This window comes from Enoplosus armatus, chromosome 11, assembly GCF_043641665.1.
Source record: "Enoplosus armatus isolate fEnoArm2 chromosome 11, fEnoArm2.hap1, whole genome shotgun sequence".
NCBI lineage: Eukaryota > Metazoa > Chordata > Actinopteri > Centrarchiformes > Enoplosidae > Enoplosus > Enoplosus armatus.
The window spans coordinates 3737403-3764333 of record NC_092190.1 but is presented as its reverse complement, the minus strand read 5'-3'; the positions used below and the strand labels follow the sequence as shown (position 1 = coordinate 3764333).

General features: G+C 41.1%; 1 protein-coding gene across 1 annotated transcript in view; it reads left to right on the top strand.

The window, feature by feature from the left end:
* Nucleotides 1-26931, top strand: part of kalrna (kalirin RhoGEF kinase a) — a 115801-nt gene that overhangs the window by 74868 nt on the left and 14002 nt on the right. Inside the window, exons 40-49 of the mRNA XM_070914871.1 lie at nt 6768-6846; nt 7209-7376; nt 21880-22086; nt 22360-22439; nt 23652-23798; nt 24405-24500; nt 25866-25984; nt 26131-26197; nt 26531-26634; nt 26761-26830. Coding sequence (XP_070770972.1) covers nt 6768-6846; nt 7209-7376; nt 21880-22086; nt 22360-22439; nt 23652-23798; nt 24405-24500; nt 25866-25984; nt 26131-26197; nt 26531-26634; nt 26761-26830 — 1137 coding nt within the window. The remainder of the gene's footprint in view (nt 1-6767; nt 6847-7208; nt 7377-21879; nt 22087-22359; nt 22440-23651; nt 23799-24404; nt 24501-25865; nt 25985-26130; nt 26198-26530; nt 26635-26760; nt 26831-26931) is intronic.

The following is a 26931-nucleotide window of genomic DNA, read 5'->3' as shown; positions in this document are numbered from 1 at the left end:
TTGATGTTGACTTATAGTTTAACTGAAGATTGTAAGAAGAGCAATGCTGCAGCTGTTAAGAGTTTCAAGGGCTTGAATTGCTTCTTCATTTGAGAAAGTGTTTTGATGTTTAGTCGTCGGTTACTGTTGAGGTTTGATCACTGATTCAGATGCTAATCCAGATCATACGTGCAGTTGACTTTCATTTAGCATGTTGTAAAGCTGGACTGCAGGAGGGCGGGAGTGTGTGTGTGTGTGAAGTTAATGGTTAAACAGGGTGTGTATGTGCCAGACAGACAGGAAACAGGCCATTAGCTGCCACAGGGAGAGACAGGATAAATGAAAAGTGAGCGTCCAGACAGTTAAATCTAACGCAGTCGGATTCAGATTACAGAGCATTCAGACTGGATAAACAGTGTAAACACGCTCATGGACTCACTGTGTTATTTCACTTTTGCATGAGTGCAATGCAAATGCAAAACTGTAGCATTTTGGAAATGTATAAATGGCCTGATATTTCTGAATTTTGTTGATGCCTTTGGTTTTGTTTGTTTATTCGACCTGCACATTATCATTTTGAGAAAATCCAACTGTTGGAGTTAATGTTACAGTATGCTGAGTTTAGAATTTCAGCCAAAGTGCATGCACTTCAACGGAGTACGTGAATTGAGGGGTGTTTTTGTTATTGACTGTACTGCAATAAGAGAGATTTGGCTTCCAGAAGGCAGAATTACTGGTTTATCGACTTATTAACATGTTGCCTATTTACACATCCAGCATCTCATCATCCCATATATATTGAGAATAAATAAGTAGCTGTTTAAGAAGTTTGTATGGATGTTTCTCTTATGTTATATTATGTTTTGCCCTGAGTCTTGGTTGCCATTGGAGTACATAGTAACAGCAGAGCAGTGCACCTCATGCTTTAAAGCCTGCACAGTGGGCCTGTGATTGAGTTGTTTGCGCTGGAACGAGTCAGTGTTGCTGTTTTTGAATTAAATGTTTGGTTTGAGTGGTTTATAAACTGTCTGTAGCTGTGTGTGCAGTTTCTTAGTTTTTTCCATTATATCTTCTGTTGTGTTGTAGAGCAGCATACAGTCTAATTGGTCACACTGGTTCCAGGGCCGTTTTTTTCATCCGGGCAGTTTGTGGCTCAGACATATTGTATTACAGCTGAACCCTGGTTTTGTTATTTTAGACTGCTTTATACAAAGTCTACAAACAGCCTCATCTTTGTTAGTCACTTGGCCATCTACAGTGTAAATACATCCGCATGTATTTCTCAGATGCTTTGGTGTCCGATTGTCCGCTCAGGACGGCTTTGTTCGCTAGTGTCCTCCATTTTCATAGCAAACATCAGCTTAGTTTACTGATGGTAGTAGTATATTAATATATAAACTTTCCCCCCACATTCAAACCAATGTTTGAATTTTGAATCACAAGTGACAGCCCTGTTAAACGTATTATTACAACCTGCACTGCGGCATCAGAGCCTAACATCAGAATAAATCACTGTTAAAACTGTCACACAATGAGCGTCTTCATGTGTACAGTCATGCTTGTGCATTAGTGTTGCTGCACACACACTGTGGGTGTCTGTACCGTCTCTGTAAACATATGGAAGGCAACGTAATGCTGCGACTGCTCTGCTTAGACTACTTTGTATTTCCATGATTTGTTGACAGTGAAGACAACATTGAGCAAGAGCTCCAGTTCTACAATGACATATTCACTGTCACTTACTGTGGATCGAGCAAATGGAAAAAGAAAGTATTTAGAGTAGGGATGTATTTTGAGGAGGTATTACCAGAACAGCTATACACACCGGGAAGACCTTCCCTGAAATAGGTGGATTTGGAGTTCACTATTCCGATTTGGGACATGAGAGATTTTTCCATGGATTCCACTCCAGGAAGACACTGTATTCAGTCTGTTGTTCGAACCACTTTATTTTTTCTCCCTGAAATTCATATATCTGCCGGCTACTTAACATACACTCACACACAAAAACACCTTTATGTATTGCAGAAGTATCTCTTGTATTAGATAAATCTATTTTGAAATACATCTGTAGTGATATATGAGTTCATAGTACAGAACAAAATGTAGTCGGCCTGTCGTGTTTTTATAATCATACTTTTCACACATCTGCAGAATATCATTGTTAGAATGAAAACGATAGTTACAGACACTGTTTAACATCTTAAAGGCTGCTAGTTCTTTTATTTTTAGCTGTGACAATAAGCTAAATTAACTGTTTTTAGGAACAGCATATACATGCTATACTGCTCTATATGTTATATCTAATTGTTTAAAGGAAATGTGATGCTGCCCAGATTGTTTCTTAATTATCTCCACAAAAAGTTCCTTTTTATCATATCTGTGAAATGTTCACATGTTTTTCATTGGTTTTCCCAATAATAATCGCTTCTGACCAGTAAAGCATCATTAATGTGTTTTATGGTCAAGTATGGGCAACTCAGAACACTTGGTTAAGTTTAAGGAAAGATCTTGGTCTTCATTAAATATCGAAAAAGTCAAATGTGACTTGAAGTTCAAGACAGAACGTGAACCTCAGTTCTCCAGTGTTGAAGTCAGACGCTGCAGTATTAGAATATGGCACTGCTTGCACTGGAACAAAATGTTGCCAGTGAATGTAAGTATTGCAAATTAGTTGCATATGAGAGTAATTCCATGGAGACAGGGTTGGTGGTCCCTGACTATCAAAAAAAAATTCCACATGAGCGTGCACTGTCACTCCTTGGCAGCTACTAAAGCACTAAAACATTTTCAGAAGCTTGCGTGTGTGAGGCAGACACAGAAGTCATATAGCAGATTTTTTCAAATGAATTGTAATCTCAATAACCTAACCCTCTGTCCTTGTTCTCTCTTTAGTCTAATTGTTTTCCCATATCAAGCATGTAGTTCTCATCTGCTTTGTCAAACCACGTTTTCGATCATCCTTGCTTGTTTTTAAAGGGATGATGCCTTTTGAAAACTCTCTCTCAGAAAGAACACAAGAGAAGAAGTGATAGTACATAAATATTATCAGCAAAATGGACTTAAAGTAAAGTTGTAAAGTGCTCATAGGGGTCACTGTTTGACTGCACAGCACATTCAAGCTGAACCCTCCGTCACTACGAAAAGAAAATCTTAAACATTTCATTCATTGGATGATAACCTATCCAATGAATGACATGGAAGTCCATTTGTTCCGCTGTAGAAGGAGGTGAAGCGTGTTTGTTCTGCTTCTTCTGCACTAACATATGACCATCACAAGCTGGTGCATGCATGCGTTTGTGTTTTCAGTGCACGGAAATGGGTCATATGACAGAAAGCAGTAGAGCACAAGACACTCCCTCACACACACAAACAAACAACACCGTCAGACTGGAGTGGTACTGAAAATAGGATAGCTGTTGGTAGGTTCTGTCACACTGCCGGCTGAAGACCTTGTACCTCTTCATTCTCACCTTTTCAGCACGTTTGAATAAAAGTCTTGTTTTTTTCAGGCAGGACGGTCTGAAGGTGGCCTAAAGGGCCGGACACCAAAATCTGATCTGCACTGTGGTTTACACTCCATTTCAGTTAGACACACAAAACAGCACATGCTGCTCACGCTGTAACTAAACAAAATACCACATATACAAACAGTATTGTAAACAAAACAGACCAATAAAAACGTAATTCACTTGTAGTGGTTGATTAAAAATGACCACAGCATCTCAAATACCTGCTGCTGTTTGATGTCAGCTGCCAGATGTAATGTCAGACCTTTTGCTCATGGGCAGCCTATACTCAATTGGAGCAGGTTTCCATGTCCACGCCACTGTGAAACAAGCGGCAAATAACCAAATAGAGTTCATTCAATTCTTATTAGCACAGGGAGTTTGGTGACGTCATAATACCTGTCTCACCACAGTGCGACAGGTATCAAGTGACAGAGGGCACACTCACTTTCTGGCTCTGCCCTTCACTTACTGGGTTCTGGTCAGGAACCATCCAGTTGGAGGCTGCTCTCAGGCTCTTGTTTGAGATGTAACGCATAGCACTCTTCAACACTCTGCACAACTGGTAGCCTTTTACTATTGCTTTATTTATTCATTTATTTTTGCACATGTTTGAGTTTACCTGTTGACTGTTTTTGTCTCATTGCCTTGAGAAAAGCCTCACAATAAAATATAAAAAAAAAAGAAGAAAAAAAGAAGTGAAAACACCTGCTGCAGGGCCTTTTGACGCTGTGTGTTCGTGGCCATCTGTCAGGTATAAACTCACCTGCACCTTTTTATAGAAACAAGGGTCCTTGTTGCTAGGAGATCTTTAGCTTGGCAAAAAGTGCCTGCTTACACATGCACACACACATTAACACATACACTACCTGACATTTTCCAAGGTAATGAGAGTAGAGCAGACGAGGCAGATAGAGGAAGAGACGGAAGTCAGAGGAGAAGGAAATTACTTGGAGCCAGTTTTGTGTCATTATACATTGATTTACCTTTTAATTTTAGTGTTCATTCACTGCTGCAGTGGCATAGCAACAAGTACGACTGACTTAATCTATCTGATGTAACTTATTAATATTGCGGTTGTTGAAATGAGTTCTGACATCTGCTATGTTCATATTCACATCTGCTAATTGTTTTTGTTATAATCTGCATTAGATACGTCTGTCTGAAGATGGTGAGGGGGGGGGGATTCAGACAAAACACCAACTCAGTTTGATTGTGTTGCTGGTGTGACTGCTGTCTGTAGGTCAGCGAGAGGTCAGAAAGGTCCCAGCTCTGCAATATCAGCAATAACAAAATAACATGGGACAGATGCAGGTGATGCAGGTGCTGATATGTCTTCAGTAGTTGGTACAAGGTACACACAGCCCTCCAGTCATCAGCTGACAGTGTGTTTCTACAGTACACAAGTGTCCAGGTCAGGTCAGTACAGGAAGCTTTATCAGTGAGCTTGTTTGTTTTGTGGGGTTTTCTTTTAAAACACATATTTCCTCTGCAACTTTTCATTTCAATCAGCTGGATTTGTTCTGTTGCCTTCTTGTGTTCAGTTTGTGCCGTATATACCGAATGTGCTGTTGATTGTTTTATTGCGTGTATTTATTGATGTATTGTGAGCTGTTTAGCTCATGTGGTGTTTCAGTTTAATGGGAGTGAAGGTCAACACACCTCAGCAGTATGACTTCAACTATATCACTATCAAGTGTCCCTGTGTGTGTGTGTGTGTGTGTGTGCGTGCATGTGTGTGAATGTTAATTCACTCTTTATATAACTTTTTTTAAGCCCTCATGACAGTCCAGTCTACAGTGGTCCTGTAAACTCTTTATGACTAAAACTGTGGATTATGTATTCAGTTTGTTTCACTTTCCGTCAATCATTAACTCTGAAAATTGTCCAGCTGATAATATTTACAGCTGCTGCTTGATGATGATGACGATGATGATGATCAGTAGTACGTGATTTAACTCTCAGCTAAGAGTGATGAAAACGTCTTACTGGGTCAGTCTCAGTCCCAGTCCTTTTATACTGATTTTCTGGCAGTGCAGTGACTGATCCCATATTTATATTTTTCTCCATACAGACCCACATTTAAATTATAAGGGAATTTATATATATTTAGATAGCTGTAAGACAGCTGCATTGTTGTGAATTTGGACAGGATCTCTTTATCTCCAGCTTGAACTAAACAGTTTAAAGCCCCTGAAATGGTGAATAATGGTGTGAACACACTATTTTCTGCAAAATTTTGATCTGTTTTCCTTTTTTTCTCTGAGCTCTTCTCACTGGTTTGAAGTGGGCGGGGCTCAGTTGGATAAATGTGATTTAATGTGTGCCTGTGCACCAATCAGGGCTCAGCAACATTTTAATCAGAATCTGATGTCAGTTGGTTGTTCTGTTATTGCCAATCAAATCTGATCAAACCACTCCCACACAGCCCTGATGAAGCAGATAAGCTGAGTTTTAGTGTTAGTGTTAAACTCTTAGATATTAGCTAGGGATGAACTTTGCTTGTTGCTTTTTTCATTCATGAATACTTATTTTTAAAGGGAAATACTGCAAAATGCTGGTGTGCTTTTTTTTAACCCATAGTTGTTTCAGGGTGTTGGCAGAACACATTGGGTTATCAGTTAAAAAGCATCAGAATTGGATCAAGCTTTATATTGACTAATACTGATCAATGCAGTTAGGTTTACATTACGTGGAAATGTTTGAGTATCAAGGATTTTGTACACTTTCTCACAGCTTTTATTCACGTTATATTCAGCTCTTTGTCTGTGCAGTTTGGTGTGTGTGTGTGTGTCACAAAACCAAAGAGAAGTCAGAAATACATATCCACATGCTGCTGGTTCATCCTGTTTCTCCAGCCTGCTCAGAATTTAAATCTGCAAACACCAAACTGCAGCTGCTTATATCTAAAAAGTAAAGTTTACTCAGTTAGCTGACTGTTTTGTCACCTTTAGGCTCTAGAAAACCTGTTCAGCACTCACGGTGGAGTTCACAGGTACATGAGCATCAAGTACACATTTTGTTATGCACTTAATCAGTTTTTGTGTGGAAACTCTGTTTGTTGTGTAAACACTGATGTCAGTCCTGACTCATGGCTGGATTAAGTCTCTCTTCCTCTATCATCATGTGGATTTACAGCAGATTAAGAAGTCTACCTGTTAGATGTGTGTCTAAATGTTAGAACACAGTATGTAGTTTTAAAGCACTTTGTAAAGTGGTATTAATGTTTATAGACTTGAAAACTCTAATCAAATGTCCCATCTCGCTTTCTGTTTGCAGCTCTCTGGTGGTTGTGAGTTGACAGTCGTCCTTCAGGACTTCACAGCAGGATGCAGCACGGAGATGTCTGTCAGCACCGGTGAGAGAAACCTCTGTCCTGTTCACACATTTCAGTCTGGATCTGCCTGTCAGCTGTGTTCATTCATAATCTGGCTTCAGTAGTTGAATTCTAAGATTGTAGTAGTTTAGGTTAAACTTATACCTGCTAAATTTAAGTGAAGTGACCCAGTTTAGTTTGGGTTTATGTGTTTTAGTTTTAGTTAAGTTGGCCTGAAAGGATTTTAGCATATTTTAAGTATTTAAAATTACAAGAAAAGACATTCCCCTTTGAAACTACAATACAAAACATTTTTACCCAGAAAGCATCTTAAAACTTGTAAAATTAGATTATTTGAAGTCACCACAATGTAAAACAGGTGGCTGCTCTCCTTCTCTCTTCAGGCCAAACGGTGGAGCTGTTGGAGCGGCCAAGTGAGCGGCCTGGATGGTGTCTGGTTCGAACCACCAACTGTAGCCCACCACAGGAGGGACTGGTTCCCAGCTCCACACTCTGCGTGTCTCACTCGCGCTCCAGCGTGGAGATGGACTGCTTCTTCAGCTCGGGGAAAGGTAGGAAGAGCAAACTGACAAATTAACTCAGTACACTGGCCTGCTGTTTTGTCTGAGTCTGAGCTTATGACTTGGTTTGCAGTAATAATGATAACCTTTTCATTGAAAGTTTTCAAAGTTCTCTACGAGACGCCATCAGGATTAGAGAAGTAAAATACAGAAAATAGAAATGAAATAGAAAAAAGAAGGCATCTATTTTTCCTCTTTCTATCCTGGCTCAGGATCAGCATGTTCTTCATGGTGCGTTGTAGATGAATGTAGTTGATGTGTGTGACAACCATGTCGTCACTTCAGAGGTCCAGCCTCGACCTCTTTTTGTCGATGCCACTTCATTGGCTCCACTTGTGGAAGTGGAAGTGACATATACAGCTGCTGTACTTCAGTTTGAAGGCTTTCCAGTTCAAATGCTACAAAGTGGCCTGACTGGATGGATTTCAATCCGTATGTTGTTAGGGAAGCCCGTCGGGACCAAGTCCAGCTGTGATGTGTTTCCTAGAGTTCAGTTGACACTCTCTGCAGGGAAGAACTCAAATAAAAGAATGCCTTCATTGTTCTTTCTCTTTAGTCAGACAGACACACTTCAAGTAATCCAATCTGCATTGACCTCTATTGGTGAGATGTGCACATTACAATATAGATGAAACCTGTCCTGTTCTATCTACCAAGCCCTCCTCAGACATACTAGACAGAGCTCCTAGAATATTAAATACATCTAACTGATGGATCTAATGGAAGGTGTCTGTCTGCAGTAACACGCTTCCACAGTAGGATGTTTCCTTCTTTGCACCATCGAGTTGTAGAAATGTTACTGGAAAGTGAAATGCTGTAGCTTGTGTTGTGCCTTTCAAGAGACACCTTTAGACTGTCTGGTGTATCGGTGTGCGTCTGTGTACAATATGACTCTGGGTGTTTCTTTTTTGTCGACTATTAACAAAGTCTGAGTTTGGTTTTTGGCATAAAATGCCAGCTGGTCAGAACAAGTCAATAAAGTCTTGTTCTTCGTGGTCACCATGGTTACCGTAGTACACAGAACTAGAACATGACAGACGTAGAAGAAATGACAGAGGACGGTTGCTGTGGTTACGGCTTCGCTGCCCCCAATGTCACACACACACTCACACACACACAGATTGGAGTGTTCCTGTGTTGTCCTACAGAGGGCGCTATGGATCCAGCATCCAGTCATGTTTGTTATGGTGCAGATGGAAGCAACAGCGATAGCTGTTCACTAAACACACAGATGCACACACACGTGTCATTCCCCCCCATCTTATCAGGACTTTCTAAATACCAAACTTTGAACACACCAAACATAAACTTCCTCCCACCTACACACACATGCACACACACACACAGTTTGCTTTTCTAATAATAACCAGTCTTCCTGCAACCCAGTTTACAGTTTTTGTCTTGCTAAGGGTTATACACATCAGGGAGGAGGTTTGTGTGCGGGGGGATTCTTCTTCAGTCGTCACACGCACAGTCGAGATCAGCTGATTTGCCTGCCGCAGCCAGGGTGTGTTTTCTGTTCTTGCCGATGAAAAGGATGTTTTGTTTTTCTGTGGAGGGATGCAAATCAGACAACCACAGCCGCTACACATGGAAATACACACACACACACGTTCCATATATTTAGATATTTAGGCAATATTGAGGAGACCTTTGTAAAAATTAGGAAACAATGGCAATAGGATTGTAGTGTGTCAAAAAGTAAGGTATTTGAGCTAATAAAGCACTTACATATCCACACACACAAATAATGAATATGTTTTTTTTGTTAATTTACCTCTGTTCTGATAAAATTGATTTGTAAAACCATGTCATTTCATTGACATTTCTGCGAACTTCCTTACAAGTACTTTCTTTTCCCAGAGGCTGGCTTCTCAGGTACCTGACAGATGTAATTTGGAGCAAAAACTATCAAGCATGTGCACAGACCAGAATCAGGCTGCCCTCATATACTATTACAGGAATGCTCAACAGCTCACATTAACCTACTGAATAAAAACACACTCAAACATTTGAAGATTTGTTAACCAATTCAGTTTAATATTTTGTTGTGCCTCGTACATTCAGCTGCTCGTCAGTAGCAAGACATGCAGAGCTGTATCACATTGAGCAAACATGACACCCCAAGACCCATTTCATTATGTCTAGCAAACAGACAAGTAACACTTCGCTAAACAAAAAGACCTAATTTCCATAGAATGTTGCAGGGATGACATATTTTTGTAGGCCAACCCGGAAGTTAGCATCGCCCTGGTTCCCTCGACAAAAAGCTATCCTCCCTTTGGATTTTGGATTATTGCAGAAAATAAGCTCTGTGGATAATCTTCACAAATGAACACCACTTGATTTTTGAAGCGTAAATGGAATCGCCAGAAGTAAAAAGCTAATGTTAGGCTATAAACGAACTACAGCACGGTCGCATTGCTTCAACGTCACCACCACTGAGCTTCACTTGTAAGAGAATATAGATATAGAGTATAAACACAACGAGGCTGTAAAGGCGGACAAGTGAGTAGATGACTTTCCGTGTTCAGCATGAAGACGTTAATGTCCGCGACAACCGCTGTAGTTTTATTTAGTCACTAGTTAGCAACCGCCTTTTTTAAAACACGTCAAACCTTCAAAATATATGAGTGGGGTATCTACTGACGTATTTTAGGTCGTTGAACAAAACATTAAAATCTTTTAAGCTTGTGTTAACCACAGACCTTACTTCAGGCATCTAACCAAAAACCCATTCAAAAAACCCCATTGACATCGAGACGAGGGAACCAGAAGAGTTCTGGGTTTTAGGACTCATTCCTGCTGCACTTCTTGTTCCTGTACAGTCTTTCCCAATAACACGTGAATGCCTCTGGCTTAAAATAGTTTGATGGTGTAAATGTAGAATTAGGCACAACCTGCTTCTGCTTACTCAACAGTTGAAGTGACTAGAGGCTGATGGGAATTTAATTAAGTGTAACTATTTCTTAATGAACGAGTCAAACTGTTAATTAACCCTAAAGAGCCATTGCTAATTAAGTTGGCTGGATATAAACTTCTGCTGACTTCTTTCAAGCTTCAGCCTCTCCCCTCTGTCTGCCCTGTGTGTGTGTGTGTGTGTGTGTGTGTGTGTGTGTGTGTGTGTGTGTGTGTGTGTGTGTGTGTGTGTGTGTCTTGGGTCTTGTGACTGCTCTGTAAAGTGGGTCTCCTTGTCCTCCCTGAAAGACTGTGAAGACACTGAAGCTCTAAAGTTAACTGAACTAAAAATCAGTCACGATGGTGCTCTGAAGTCACTGAAACAGAACAAACTTAGAGCTGTAACTCTTATCAGGACTTTCATCATTGTAGTCATGATAGTTTATTTGACTAACAGTTATATTGTAGTATAAGGATTAAGCTAAGTTGATTGTAATTGTCATAAAAAGACCCTGGGAATTATCAACAGGCACTGTGACTGGCCTTGTAACTAACTGCAGTAGTGAGTAGTCATAGCTGCAGTACATAGTTAAATATTTGCTGTTTTTCTTGCTGTAGAACATCAGTAGAGGTACACTGTTTTAAAATGGGACACTGCAGGGAAACAGGGCTGCTGGAAGCACTTTATCTAGGCTAAGTGCATGTGTGTCTTACCTGCTGTCGCAGTGATCACCAAGGTACACACACACACACACACACACACACACACAGGGGAGCATTTACACTCTATTGCTCCTTCAAATGCTGAGCATTGGCCTGATTGAACAGTTGACATTGAGAGACATGTGCCATGTCATAAACATGAGGTAAAGACGTAAACATTGCTCTTCAGTAAGACTGCAATGGGCTAATGCGGTAAAATGTCCATAGATGACATTTTATTTTTCAAGCAGAAATGAGCTTTTCCAAAACAAGTGTTTGATGAACATCATGCTACATTTACAGTGAGTTTTCAGGAAGAGCTCATAATTCTATAACACTAAATGCTTATAAAGACTGTCCTGAATTTAATGCTGTGACAATAACGTAAAGGGCAGCCTCACAAGGTTACATACAGAGAGCGATATTAAATGTTTCTCACCTCTTATGCACAAAGAATTCATAAACTATAACAGTATGCAAATAGTGAACCAGTGTAAAGTCGAGGAGATTCATCTCATGTCGTTCAGTTTTAAAGTAGTGTTTTCATTCATTTTGTCCTCATGGAGCAGGGCAGAAGAGGGAAAACACAGTCGTCCCTCAAGTGCGCATGCGCCGACCATGCATGCAGCCTGTTACAGTCGCTCTGGTTTTTGTATAATCCCCCCCCCCGCAGATCAATCAAGTATTTCTGATTCTGATTTCTGTAAATAGAAATCCATAATCATCAGACCATCATCATACATTTTTCATGCAAACGACGTGCAGTATGATTCCAGTAAAAAGCTTTACATACGGCATGTGAGCAAATAGGAACTAAATGAGTCACAACCTCATCTCTTGTCATTTACAGACTGGGGTTGTACTGGGCATTCTGTGGTGGAGTAGATAGAGCTGGTCGTCCATTATTGGCAGGGTTGGTGGTCAGATCTCGGCTCCTCCTGTCCACATGTCGAAGTGTCCTTGAGCAAGACACTGAACCCCAAATTGCTCCTGATTACCGGGCCAGCACCTTGACCTTTTCTGAAAAATGCCACTGTGAGCACAACTTTTAAGATATTGATATTGACAAAGAGCAGCGTTAGCATTAATCTGGAGTTGTGTTGTGTCCACCAGGTGAAAGTACTTTGAGTCCAATATTCACACTCGCTGTTTTGGTCTCCATCAGCTCCTGAGGGAAATCTGTCTCTTTAGCTGCTGAATTCTTCGCTGTGTTCACCTGCTCGTAGCTAACTTTGCCTGTCTGCCGTTAGATGCTGGGCAGGTTGCGTTTATAGGAGCATAAAGGGAACTGCAAATTCAGGTGATAATTATCTGTGAGTTTGTCAGTACGAATGACCCCTTTCACATTCAAGTAGTCGTGTGATCTATTAATATAAAAATACTGATTATAGCCACCTTAAAAAAAAAAAAATTAGTAAGTAATTCAATTGCTAAACAAGTTCAAAATCCATTTATGTAACGTTACCGTCCTGCTCACAGCTGTTCCTCAGCAGTGTCATTGTTTTCTCCCCAAATGTTGTGAGAGCATTGCAGCTCTATCAGCTGTGGTCCTGCCATATTTGAATAGAGCCATTACAGCACATTTATGTAACATTATGTTGTAATATGAAGCCAGCAATGTTACAAAGTCGATTTCTGAAAAGGGCTTAAGACACACATTCCCCCACTGTGACTTGTTTCTCTGACACACACACTAAACCACACACTGTGTTGGAACCCGAGTCCCGGCTCTCCACAACGGGAAAGTAGCCCTGCACAATAATTAACAGTGACTTCTGTTCCAGAGAACTGAAGTGTGTACGAGAGGGAGGGAGGGAGGGAGGGAGGGAGAGAGAGAAACTCAACAACTATGTCTGAGAAAGAAAGACAAGTGTGTGTGTGTGTGTGTGGGTGTGTGTGTGTAGGCTCCTCCTCCATCTCCTCCTACCTCATTTGCTGTCTCTCTCTCTCTCTCTCTCTCTGTGGTGAATCTCAGCAGTGTAGACTTGAAGCTCTTGGTGTGCTCTCCCAGTCGGTTAACAAGTTGGCCGGCCGGTCAGACAGCTCGAGAGAGAGAGAGAGAGAGAGAGAGAGAGGTGTGTCTGTGAATGTGTGCATGAGAAGAAAGAGAGGTGTGTGAGTGTAGGATGTGTGTGTGAGCGAGGATGAAGCGAGGCCGGCGTTGCTGTGGATGGATCCTCGCCCGCTGCTGCTGCTGCTGCTACATTGGCACAGGTGGGACGAGATCTTGAGACAGTGTGTGTTTGTGTGTGACGCTCGGTGTGAAAGCAGGTGTATATGAGTGTGTGTGTTTGTGTGTGTTGGCATGTGTGTACGCCGTCGGTGTGTTTGTGTTGCATGCTTAAGTGGAAGTTAAGAAGTTTTATGTGTGTGTGTGTGTGTGTGTGCACAAGGTTTGAAGCAGGGAACATGTTTCTAATGGCTGCTAGCGGCTCTCCACACAATTCAGCTGAGAGTGGTGTGTGTGTGTGTGTGTGTGTGTGTGTGTGTGTGTGTGTGTGTGTGTGTGTGTGTGTGTGTGTGTGTGTGTGTGTGTGTGTGTGTGTGTGTGTGTGTGTGAGACAGTGACTGAATGAAAAAGTGGTAGACAAACCAAGAAACTAACGGACCGAGAGACATTCCGGTTCTTTCAATGTTTCTATTTTTATAGAGAGAGAGAGACGGAAAGTGAGAGAGGACGGTTTCTTTTTTTTGTCTCTATAGAGAATCAGATGTTACATTGAGCAATTGATTTTCCTGCAATTCAGTCAGCCGCTGCACAGGGCGTGTGTGTGTGTGTGTGGCAGGTTATGACAGAGCCTTTGACCAGCATCAAAGGACTTACACTGACTGTCATTATCATTTCCCAATCACCATCTGTGGCTACAAACAGACAGCCACTGTTGTTTCTACTGTGTTTCAGAGCTGATTCATAACCGTGTCTGTGCTTGTTTGGCACCAGGTTACATTCAGAAATCTGATGACATGACTTTAGACTGTAAAAGTTAGGAAACAACATACTATCAAGTACAGTTCTTCAGCCAAGCGGAGAGCAAGAGTCAAACCAGGTCCAGACTATCCGTTGTGACGTAGTTGTCTGACTTGATTATAACAACAGAGGCTTTTAGAAGTGCTATGTTTTAACAAAGAAAAAAATGTTAAATTGGGACGGTGCAAAACCTTGTGGAAGTTTTAGGCTCAGGTCCCGTCTTTTCAGACTGGGAATGTCGGCTTCATTTGAGTGCAGGGTATGGTGTGTTTGTTTTAATGGAAGAGGTCCATCGCAGTTTAGTAAATAAGTAACAAGTGCTTTTCAGTCAGACTATTCTCTGCAGAGAAATCACAGCATTGCCTGTTTGTCTGTCATGCTTTCCTAATGAGCAACCTCTTGGAGGCAGCTGAATGACTTTCCTCTCCAGATAAGCAATAGAATTGGTCATTTGTTGTTGGAAAGGGTCTGACTTCAACACTGGAGACCGATTTGCAAAACATTCATATACATTGTTTTTGGAACAGTCATTGAGTTCATTTCACGAGGCAGCGACAACTTATAAAGGTTGTACCTGACTCTATATGAAAATGATTACATTTTTGTGACATGTAATCTAGCAATCATGCACTACTAGTAAAGCCAATACAATCCAATAAAATTCCTCAATAAGGCCATTAATATGTAAAACGTAGCACATACTTTACAGATTTATCATTTCTCCCCATCACTTGTATCACTCAAGGTTCCTCTTGTGCTGGGAGAGTAGCCACTCTCAGGTTACATCATTGTTTTAGCATTGAAGTTCTGCTGGTTAGACCAGTTTCTATGCTGTGTGTATTACAACATGCATCTGCATGTATAAGGACTATACAAACAATTACAAACCATATATTTTGGTCCAGGACTCTAAACACTCAGTGCTGCATTCAGTGTCTTTGATATGGAAGGGGGGGCCCCATTTGTTGTTGTTGTTGTTGTTGTTGATATTGCATGTTTTGCCTGACGCACACACACAACAGAAGCACTTCCTCACTCACTCACACAGTGACCGAGCGATTAACTGAAGTGTAAAGGGATCTTATGTCCCGTCCATATCCATTAAACCTGAAGATGGACAGGAAACTACTCTGACCCTGAGGCACACAAACACACACACACACACACTCACTCAGTCTCCCAGCCGAGATAATGGACAGAGACAGCATTAGCTAAGTCTTCACCGCTTCATCAGCTCTGATTCGGTGTGTTCAGTCTCATCCAACCTGCAGCTCAGATTTAAATTGGAACCAGTACTTCTCGTTTAATAGGGATGTCTGGTCACTGAGTGTTGGCAGCAGTGGAGTAACAGGAATGTTTGGATTGTCCCAACAACCAGAAAATCTGACACTTTTCTCTGTGTGTTGTGTATAGCTTAAAAAATGCAAAGAACCAACTTTGAAGCTTCAATACAAGTGTTGTGTACATAAAATAGCAGAGGTGCAGATGGAGTTGATGACAGAATAGTGTCAGTACAAAACCAGCTACCATACTTCTTCCTTAGATACAGTTTGAGATCATTAGATGATCCGCTAATTAGCTGTAACGTCTTTCAGTTTCAGTTGAAACGTGTTTCCAAGAGTATTCCCTGTAATGTCTCCAAGTTCCCATGAAGAGGAGTGTTGTCTAGCTTACAGTGATACGTGTCTTTTCTTACCTTTTTACCAAACTGAAAGTCAACAATTTATAAGCTTACATGTAAAAATGAAACTGTGAGGATGCTTGGTGATGAGCAACAGGCTCGGTCACCTAAGGGCATCCGTCATCAGTCAGTTGCTGGTTATGATGTTCTAACTGAGGGGACTGGAAATGATTCAGTATTTGTTGATTTGCATTTTAGGAAAGGGTGGACCTCCACTGCAAATAACAAATTTTACTACTTCTACTGTTGACACTTCTGTTACACCCTGGAATACTGGCAGAGTGCAGATAGAGAGTGTGTGAGAGGAAGAAACCGAGAACAATTTAAAGTCAGAGATGAGACGTGTCTGTATGGATTCACATGTGTATTTTACTACCATGTAACAGGCCTTTATGTAACCTACAGGTATTATTGTATAGTCCCACAATCCTGCTGCCTTGAGGACTGGATTAAAGCCCCTTTTATCTGTATAGCTTCCTTTGATCAGGGACTTGATAGGGACTCTGTGTGCATGCATGCATCTCTGAATGTAATCAGATGTTTGTATCCGCACTGCAAACACATTTCCATTTTAATGTCATCTGAAGTCTTGATAACCTTTCTGTTTGTCTCCATTATGTCACATTAAGGCATCTACAATAACAATGACTGTAAAGAGAAGACGAAAGGACAAAATGAAGTAGTGAAAAGTATGATATGATGCACTTTCAATGCATTTATGCATTTATGTTGACTATTTCTCGGTGGCGAAATTTTTCAGAAGGTTTTTATCTTCAACTAATACATTATTTCATGCAGTGGATAAACACGAGATGTACCATCCTATCATTAGAGTGGTCAACCTTTTTGTTTGTGAAGTTACTGAGTTTGTGTGTGTTGTCAAATATGTAAGACACGTGTGTGTGAGTGTGAGAGAGAGAGAGGTATGAGAGGAATGTCATCTTCCTAGATTACTGTCTCCTCTCGTCATTGACAAAAAGGCATGATGGGAGGAGAGCAGGCGGGAAACTACAATGTTAGTACTTTTCACATACTACATTTACAAAATACTATACTGCTTCTTTTATTCTCTGCCTTCCTCTGTCATCTTTTCCATCGAATGCGTTTTGTTCATGTTGCATGCATATTTCCGTTTTTAAGTAATGTGGAATTCCACAGATTTACTCTTCAAATGTCATCCAGTCCAACAGGGACTATTATGGTAACTTACCAGTGAGCGTGTTAATGGAAAGAATTGTATACCACTTTTGATAAAAGCACTGTACGAATGCAGTCCATTTAACATTTGTATTGATTTTGTTTTGTATTTAACTGGAGTTATTTCATTGTTTCATTAATTGTGTGTGCAGCCTTCAAGTCCCTCAATCAGCAGCCCATTACATTTTTTTCCTGTATTCCTCTTTATTTAACTCGTGGTTGAATTACCAGCTGTCCTCCGGCTGTCCTCACCGAAAGACCTCATTTACTCTAAACGGTGGTGAAAAGTGTTGTCTTGCAGCAAGAAAAACTATTACATGTGTGGAGAAATAAATAAAAATAAACCAATGAAAATCAGTTTCAAACAATTTCCTCTTTTTGTAAGTTGAGGAAAAAAGGTAAAAAAATAAAACAAAGAAACAAAACAAAGCTGATAATTTTTACATTTTGGGCTGAATAGTTATCCCTGCCTGCCTTAGTGGTTGGAGCAGACACACACACACCAGCTATTTCAAAAGACAAAACAGGAAGTCAGGTATTCAAAGAGGAGAGATTATCTGTGTGTGCATGTGTGTCGAGCTCAGTGGGTCTGAGTTTTCATACTCTTTGTCAATACAGCCTTTCATAGACAAAATGTGTGTGTGTGTGTAGTATAATTACAGAATGAAACCGAGTGAGAGAGAAAGCGAGCAAGACAAAAATCCTGTTCTGTTGCATTCAGACCGCTGGTTTAGTATCTACAGGCTGGACGTCAGATCTGTGTGTGTGTGTGTGTGTGTGTGTGTGTGTGTGTGTGAGATTAAAGATAGTGAGTGATGGGGATTTTAACAGTAGGCAGTCTGTCTTTCTGTCGGCTGCAGAACAAAAGCTTCCTTGTCTGGTCTCACCTGACTCTGACCATCAGTGTGACACTGCTGTACTGTGTGTGTGTGTGTGTGTGTGTGTAGAACACACATTATTCAGTGTTACCCAGAGTACTAACTCTGCAATAGTCACTCCCTAACTGTCCCTTCCTGAATTAACATAGCATTTGCATTAAGTCCACCTCATGATCACTTTCATATTTGATTCTGTTTCTAAAAAGAAACTTATTACGGCCTATAAAATAACCTTTTCCGTCAAGTACCGCGCAGTAGAAAGTGTTTTGAGTAGCTCTAAAATGTTTTGTGTAAGAGGGTTGCCAGACTGACTGTCACAAAGTTCCCGTCACAAAGAATGGCATGTCTGAATTTTTGTCACCTTTTGTTCCACTAGTAAAAAAGTCCCCTCGTCCTTATTCATGATCAGGAGTGTAACTGTGGAATATCCTTTTTGGAGATGAATGCATCATGACCTCATCATCTAGTTTGCTTGATGGCAACTGATAACAAAACGTAGTGGAATGTGTGTTATTGGCCATTCAGTACAAACCACACATACTCACATACATTACTGATGAGCATTCTCAACAGCATGCCATAGAGGTTTCAACAGCTGATCCATCACAGCGACACCTGAGCCACTCCTTCCGCTGGCTAAAGATGTGGTTGAAAGCTTTGGAAATATTGTGTTTTTTGCTGCTGTTTCCAAGGTCAAGAACCTTCACACTCAATATATGGTCCCTTAACGGCTGTTCCTGGTTGTAGCGGTGACTGGTCAGCTCCACATTTTATCAGTCAGCTGTTTGTGTGTGTGCACACACTCAAGTCCTTAATGAGTTTCTGCGGTCAGTCAGCTGTCACTGTCAGCAACTAACATTGCTTCTGCTGAAAGCTCACACACAGGTGAACAGGTGACCTATGACATGTTTCGCTCTCTTAAGAACACATGACTGGATTTGCGCAATAGCACTTCAGGGAGTAACCACTGAAACACTGGGAAGAGATGCTGACAGGGAGAGAGTGAGAGGGGGGAAAAACAGTGGTGACGTGGTGATCGGGAGAACCAGGAGGAATCCTGCCGGGCCGGTCCAGTCGCTGGCTGATTACTGACAGTTAACTCAGCTGCGGACTGAGCTAACAGAGCTGATTGCCTGCTTAGTTTTTTAATCACACTGTATCTAAGAAATGAAAGCGGGCAATCCGACTGACAGTAAGACAATTTAAGTTGAAAGAGTTTCAGTTCAAGTGACCTTACAAGCACAAAGGAATTCTTGCAGTAAATTACAAATGAAAAGATCAACAAAGGTGTGCGTGTGTCTGCTTATATTTATTTGATATTAATTAAATAAAAATACAAACATAGAAACACCCTTATATACAGGGCCTTTGGCTCAAATGAGCACGTGTTTTGGGTCTGTACAGGTTTCATCAGGTATGGACTGTACAGTTGTTCATGAGAGAAAAAGAGAAACAGAGGCACCTTTAGTAGCACCAAGCGACCTTGGCTGCTGAGTTTTATCTCTGCCACACTGCTGACACAGTCAGATAACAACTAAAGCAACAACTACCGCTAATACACTCATTAACCCACAGTGCTGAGAAGAGGCGTGGAGGTGACCTCAGAAAAAGGTCACTGCCAGATAAAAATATTGGAAGAATTATTATTTGGACAATATTGTTTTGAGTTTAAAAAGTGTAACAAATTACAATAAATGACGAAACCCACTTTTTTTACTCAATTGGTGAAAAGTATTTTACAGTTAATATAAAATAAACTTCAGATTAATGCATATGGAATTAAACAAATATTTACAAAAGCTGAATTTGCCATAAAATGAAAGAGTTGTTGCTCTGAAGCCAACGTGGCTGCTGTAGGGTAATCTTAACTAACACAAACACACCCTGGTCTTTCTGCATGTTGTTGGCGTGGCTGACTTTTGCCTTGCCGCTCTGACTTGTAATACTGATGTTGGAGGTGAAAGTGAGTTTATTGTTGATCTTACAGGATACAGAATATCACATGTTTTGTTGCTGTCGACAGCTCAGCAACAGACATTAGTGTACAAGTAGGAGACATTCAGATAAAAAGCAGGCCAGAGATGATGATGATGAGGAGGAGGAGGAGGAGGAAGAAGAAGAAGAAGAAGAAGGGAGGGCATGAATAGGGAGAGAAATGAAGGTAAACAAAAAAAGTGAAAAAAGAGCTTACCACTCATAGATAGTACAGTAGAACACCTCAGGACACACTGCTGACCCTTAACCTTTCATTTCCTGTCTGAAGCACACATATACACTCAACACCAGTGCAGCCGCATCTCATAGCTCCCGGCTGTGTGTGAGTGCAGCTGATCCACCACACTCCTGACACATGACTACTGTTTCTTTCTCCCACACACACACACACACACACAGTCAGTTGTGTTTGGATGTATCAGACTTTGCCGCAGAAATGAAACGGCAATGTCTTCTCTTTTTTTTCTACACTCTGTAGAATGACAAACGGCCAATCTGGTCCAAGTGGTTCAAACTATGTGCTGATATCGCACTCTGAATATGCGATATAATCTCAGTGAAACCGTCAGCATGTCACAGTCAGTGTGATAACATTTATTTCCTGCTTCCTGGTTATCTTTAAGCACATACATTCAAATACCTCTCCCTTTTGCTTAAACAGTTGAATTAAAAACCTGTTTGTTAGTTGTGTATGTCTTCATGACAGTTACATTTAAGTATTTCAAGATGAACAGAGCTGCTAACAAACACAATACTAAAGCAGAGAAGGAAGGAATTTATCTCCAACATGTGTACATGTGTCTGAAATGACAGTATTATCAGAGGAGGCGTGTGTTACACGAGAGCAGCTGCTAAACAGACTTTGTTTGTTTCAATAATATGAAGAATCATCTGGATCTCAGTGCTATTTTCACTCTCCAAGAACCAACACATGACGCTGTTGTGCCTGAACGTAATTAACAAAAGCACATGTGTCTGAACAGGGAAAGTGGGAAAGGGAAACATTACAGATATCTGCAGCTCATTTATGACTAGTCAAAACATATATGATCACTTAAAGTAGCCTAATTTACATTTAGGCTACTTTAAGTGATCATGTAAGATATTCCAAGTTACTTTTACCATTATATTGTATGGAAATGTAAGATTTTGATTTTATGAAACGTGACTCCCAGATATCTTCATTTAAATACGAGTTGCAGTTCAATGCTGTTCTGATCAGTCGTCATAATTTCAATGAATGATATCTATGATTCAAATTAAGATATGACCAGTCAAAATTAAATCTTGCATAGCTGGAACTGAAAACATGACCGTCGGCTGTTACTATAACCATTGATGCTGAGCTTGGTTTGTGTCAGGGCCCTAATTAACACGCACACACACTCACACAGTCAACATAGGAAACCCCTTTCTGCTTTTCTGATTTATTGAACTAAGAGTGAAAACCCGATAGCAGTAATTTGATTAATGATTGACCTGAATGTTCCTGTCAGCTGATTTAATATGGCTATGAATGTCAAACACCTACTGGAGTGCACAGAGACCAACCTCTGTTGTCAACAAGTGGAGCAGGACAACATAAAGTATGAAGGTGACAGATTATAAAAGTCCTCAACTTCCTTATTTACCTGGAGTACACCATGAAGAACTTTAATGTCTTGTATTTTAATCCTGAGCCAGGAAAGACTTGAACTTAATGAAATCAGAGCAAGGGAGCGTTAATGGCAGTGTACTTAGAAGAGAAACACCCTCTACAGAATTATCTGTTGTATTTTGAATTGATTGATGTGTTGAGTATGTAAGGTTTGATTCTAAGATCACAACTGTAGCAAACCTTGACTTAAGTAAGGCTTGATTCTGTTTCTAAAAAGAAACTTATTACGGCCTATAAAATAACCTTTTCCGTCAAGTACCGCGCAGTAGAAAGTGTTGTGAGTAGCTCTAAAATGTTTTGTGTAAGAGGGTTGCCAGACTGACTGTCACAAAGTTCCCGTCACAAAGAATGGCATGTCTGAATTTTTGTCACCTTTTGTTCCACTAGTAAAAAAGTCCCCTCGTCCTTATTCATGATCAGGAGTGTAACTGTGGAATATCCTTTTTGGAGATGAATGCATCATGAAGGCAAAGGCTTTGGATCTTACTAAAATGTACGTTTTCTCTGATTTCTTTCAGAAAACTATCCTGTTAGCGGCTCTGATGGAAAGACGGAGTCAGTGGCGAACCTTCAGCCGCAGCCATCACTCAGCTCGCTGCAGTCCAGCTCTCCTGGTCCCAAACGCTCCGGAAACACTCTGAGAAAATGGCTGACCAGTCCAGTCCGTCGCCTCAGCCACGGCAGCTCCGTCAAGAAACTCCCCAATAACAAACAGAAGAAGACTGGTAAGACAGGCAGAAATAAACTGTTCAGCAACAAACAAAACCGCTGGGCTACAGTTACAGTTGTACTCAGACTAAGAGTTAAGCTAAGCTAGTTAATGAGCTAACATGTGGTAAAACGACCAGTATGGGTCTTCTAATGTCATTCTAACAACATAAGAAAAGATAAAGGGATATCTGTCTTGGCATTTGAATCGTTCAAACTACAACCTAACTTCCTGGATTTCTTGAATCCTCAAATCCAAAAATGCCACTTTTTGACTGATCGATTGACAGGACCAGGAACAGGAAGAGAGGAAAGCAGGAAGAGTATTGACCTTGGACAGCCTGACCTGCAGGATGACATCATCGATGAGGTAAGCTGTTTCCACTGTTGTGGTTTGGTTTTTCGATAAATGGTATTTCACATTTCATCGCTTGAGGTCAGTCCTCTTTGGTTTACTTAGCAGAAAAACTGGAAACTAACATAGAAAAGAAAAAAAGCCTGACACCTAACCTAAAATATTTGTTTTACGTGCATCTGTTCCTGCCTACATAGTTGAAGGGCAGCATCTACCTGCTCCTCCTGGCCTGTGATGTGCATGTATGAAGACAGAGATTTATTAACACTATCTTCATTTATGACAGTAACCAGCTCGAGTTCCTCTTTCTGTGTGTAAGGGCTTTCCATCTCTGACACACACAATCTTCTGATCAAACTCCTGAATTACTCACTGATGATAATGACGATATAAAGCCCCTGGACTTCTTTGATTGTTTTTTGTACTACTCATTCCTATTGTCATATCAAAACCCTGCAACACACATTTTTGTTGATTTCCACGTCCATTTCTTGTCAGCAAACTTTTCTGGCATCTGAAAACCTTAAAAATATAATAAACTCTAATAAATATAACTGTAAAAGCTAAAAAAAATATATGCTAGTCAAATTGAAACAATGAGTGGTAAACAGCTTTTAGCCGACAAGAACAATGTAAACACAGTTTAATGACCATTAAGGAGATGTTGAATCTAAGACTGAAGACTAAGTCATGTTGGAGAATCACTTGGGGGAAAAAAGGAAAAACATGTGCTCAACAAATCAATTCAAACTCAAAGCTGGTTTTTGTTTGTGCCGCAGGGAAACGACACTGCATTAGTTACAACAATAAAACGCAGTAAAGAAGTCTTCTTCACACAATATCCTCTGGTAGTTCAGAATAATGAAATGCAGCTTGAAGTTTTGCCACTAAAACCTGCATTAATGGAACAGCTTTGCATTTGACTGAGGAGCTTCTCAGCCTGCCAGCGTTGGCTCACAAGAGTTTTATTCTAGAAACAATCAACTCAGTCATCAAGCCTGACCAGAACCATGATGACCAGTTATCTGTCTGATTCATCACCACTTCCCCAAACGACATAAAATGAAGCATGACTCAGCATCTTCATGCTCTGTAACTCATTTCAGATTTATTCACAAACTGATTTTAGGGAGAGTTTCGAGGAAATTTGAAGCCTCCAAAAGCAGCTGCCACGTTTTCCTTTGTTTGCTAAGTGAAGACTCTGAATTCTGTGTCTGTCTCCCTCAGAGAGTCCTCAGTAAGGACGGGAACATCCTCTCTAAAACGTCCTCTGGGATGCAGAGCGGCGGGGAGGAGGAGCAGGACGAGGAGGCTCACACCCCCCTGCCTCCCCCCATGGAGATCATCAAGGACCCCTCAGCTCAGGACGACAAGGTGAGAGGGGGCCACTGCCGGTTTCCCCTAACTGGTCAGTTAGAAAGTGAGATTGATCTTCGGTGGAAGTTAGAGAAAGATGTAGCCTGATCGTGGTTTGAGGAGGTCTGCTTCAAACATCTTTATTTAGATTTTATTTACTTCCTTTCTGTGTCCACTAACATCTGTCAAACTTCGAGCAGCTTTTGCTTTTATGTGCTTTCTACTGAGAAGCTTCATTTTACGATGTTATATTCACTTGAATCTTTTTGTGTTATATGATGTTCATTTTAGTTTGTATGTTATTGTTTTTATTTTTTTTAAATAATTTCATTTTAGATTTCATTCATACTATTCATGTATAGTGTATCATATTATGATCCATTTTTTGGAAGTATTATTTAATTTGATTTAGGTTTAGATTAGCAGTAGTTTGGAAGTGTGTCCCTCTGCAGCTGTGATCCGCTGCTCCCCTCCGCTAACTAACAGCTTTTCTCTCTTTCACTGCTGTTTGTTCCTTTTTATTTATTTTTTTGCTTTGACTCTTCTTTCTTTCTTCCACTTCCTTCTTTCTCTCTTTCGCTTCCAATCTCTAACACGCTGTTGCTTTTGATCCTCCTCTCTCAGTCTTCGTCTTTGCTAACGTCTCTGCAGTCGTCCTCTGAGGTGCCCAGCGCTGCAGAGCTGGTTAGCGCCATAGAAAAACTGGTTAAAACCAAGATGGTGAGTGTTTATGACTGTGTGCATGTATGGGACGTACATCTGTGCAGTATAACAAACAGATTTTCCTCGTGGGCACACATCAAAAACACATGATGTGTAGTCACCAGTTGTCTGCAAAATGAGGCATTGTGGGCCTGAAGGCTGAAGTGAACACACCCTGTTCACCTCCTGTCTCATGAAGCTTACACATCATGTTCGGATTGTTTTGTGCTCATTTCACCTAATTAATACAATAGTGAACATGTGTAGTGCTCACAGTCATGCATGTACAGTATAGTGTACTTGTGTTTTTGTACTTCATTCTCGTGATATACTAAGTAGTCATGTTTTCAGTAGTTTGTGTAGTTTGCCTCGTCATGTTTTGTGTTCATATTTATGTATACATGCAGTATGTGTTGTAATGTGTGAAAGCTTTGCACAAAGGCCATGTAAAGCCCCATTGTAATAGACATTACATTCAGCAGGACAAAGCCCTAAGCCTCCCCAGGCAAAGATACTTCTTCTCTGCAAAGACATCTAATTTACCAACACAGTGTCTAACCTTTGGGATCGACTGTATGAAAGGACGCCACGAGATCTAACAGAACAAAACCTGCGCACTCGTTCTCACATTGTCATGCGCGCGTTGCCGGATGATTGCTGTTAAGGTCAAACACACACTGGACTGTTTTCATGTCGGCAGATTAGTCTGAAGAAGTCAGGTGGACAGGTGAGCTCTCTGCTCAGCAATCAGTTGATGAGGTGCTGATGTGGAATTTTTGATTTCCACTCATGATTTGCAATTCGGAAAAGCAGAAGCGGGAGTTTAAATGGTAAATTATCTCACTTTACAGCTCAGTCTCATTCACCCATTCATTCACACACCGATGGCGGCAAGGTGCTGGTCTCCACCGGGAGTAACTTAGGGTTCAGTGTCTTGCTCAAGGACACTTCGACGTGACGGGGGGAGCCGGGGATCGAAACCCCCAATCCGCTCTACCTCCTGTGCGACAGTGCTAACCACTGCACCACCATGCCGCCCAGTTTCCTTCCGCAAAGTTATTTTTCACAATCAGCAGGAATCAACTGATGATTTCAGTTGTTCCTTATGACTACTAAAGGCCAAGCTCCTGCTGCCCTCTGCTGTCCACCTCATTATTCTGATGTTGGTGGGGAGTCTTTGCTTATCGAGTGTCTAAGGATGTAGATTGTTGTTGATGTTGTAAAGCGCTCTGAGACAAATCCAATTATTCAGGTCTTGAAATAGACTTGACAAAAGAGAATTTCACTTAGTAGTGTAGCTGCTTTTCTGAATATATTAGAGTCTTTCAGGGAAAAAGATTTTATCCACCTCTAAACACTGACCCTCTCCTCGTTTCCCTTCAGACCCTGGAACCAGGAGCGTACCCCGGCTTCACCTCTCTCTCCCCACCAGAGCAAACCACTCCTGTCCAGCCACGAAACCCTGAACTGGAGCAGAGAGCCAAAGCTATGAGAGGACGGATGTGAGTACTGAAGTGTATCATTACTACTGCTTCTACCACTAGTTTTACTGCTACAACTGCTTCTAGGTGGTCGTGCCTTGCTGCAGCAGGAGGCTGTGATAACATGCCCTCAGTTGATGTTACAGTGCTCTGTTTCTTCTGCTCAGGTTCGTTCTGAACGAGCTGATTCAGACTGAGAAGGACTATGTCAAAGACCTGGGCATCGTGGTGGAGGTGAGACAACCCACTGCTGAGGGAATACACACATCTGCTTATCTGTGCTAGATTAACCTGCAACCCCCTGCCATGACCAATCAGCATTATCCATTCTGTCAGTCACTGTGATCCCATAAAGTAGTCTTTCTTTATGGTCATTTTTTAACTGGTACATGTTACAAAAAATGTAACCTTGATACAAAAAAGGCTGACAAAACAGTGTGTGCTTAGTAACCCCTCTCTGTCACACGGTAGCTAGATGTAAAATGTTCCTCGGGTGTTCTGATTATTTGTCACTAACTGAGGAGAAGTGAGCAAAGCATCCTCAACCCGCCTTTTGTGACCCCGCAGGGCTTCATGAAGAGGATCGAGGACAAGGGCATCCCTGATGACATGAAAGGAAAAGACAAAATCGTCTTCGGTAACATCCACCAGATCTACGACTGGCACAGAGAGTAAGTTCAGCATTGGAGTCCAAAGGCTGGAACTGGGCCCATCGAGGGGTCAGGTGGAGACTGACAGCTGTCTCCAGTTTGTACTGTCTGTATGTGCTAACTAATAACACCCCCCTTCTGTCTCAGTTTTTTCGTAGGAGAGCTGGAGAAATGCCTGGACGACCATGAACACCTTCCTGAGCTCTTCATCAAACACGTGAGTTGAACACTGTGATGATGATGAAGATTTTGTGCAATTAAAATATATTTGACCTGAAAAAGTCCCTGCTCTCCCTGTGATCTGCTGTCTGAAAGAAA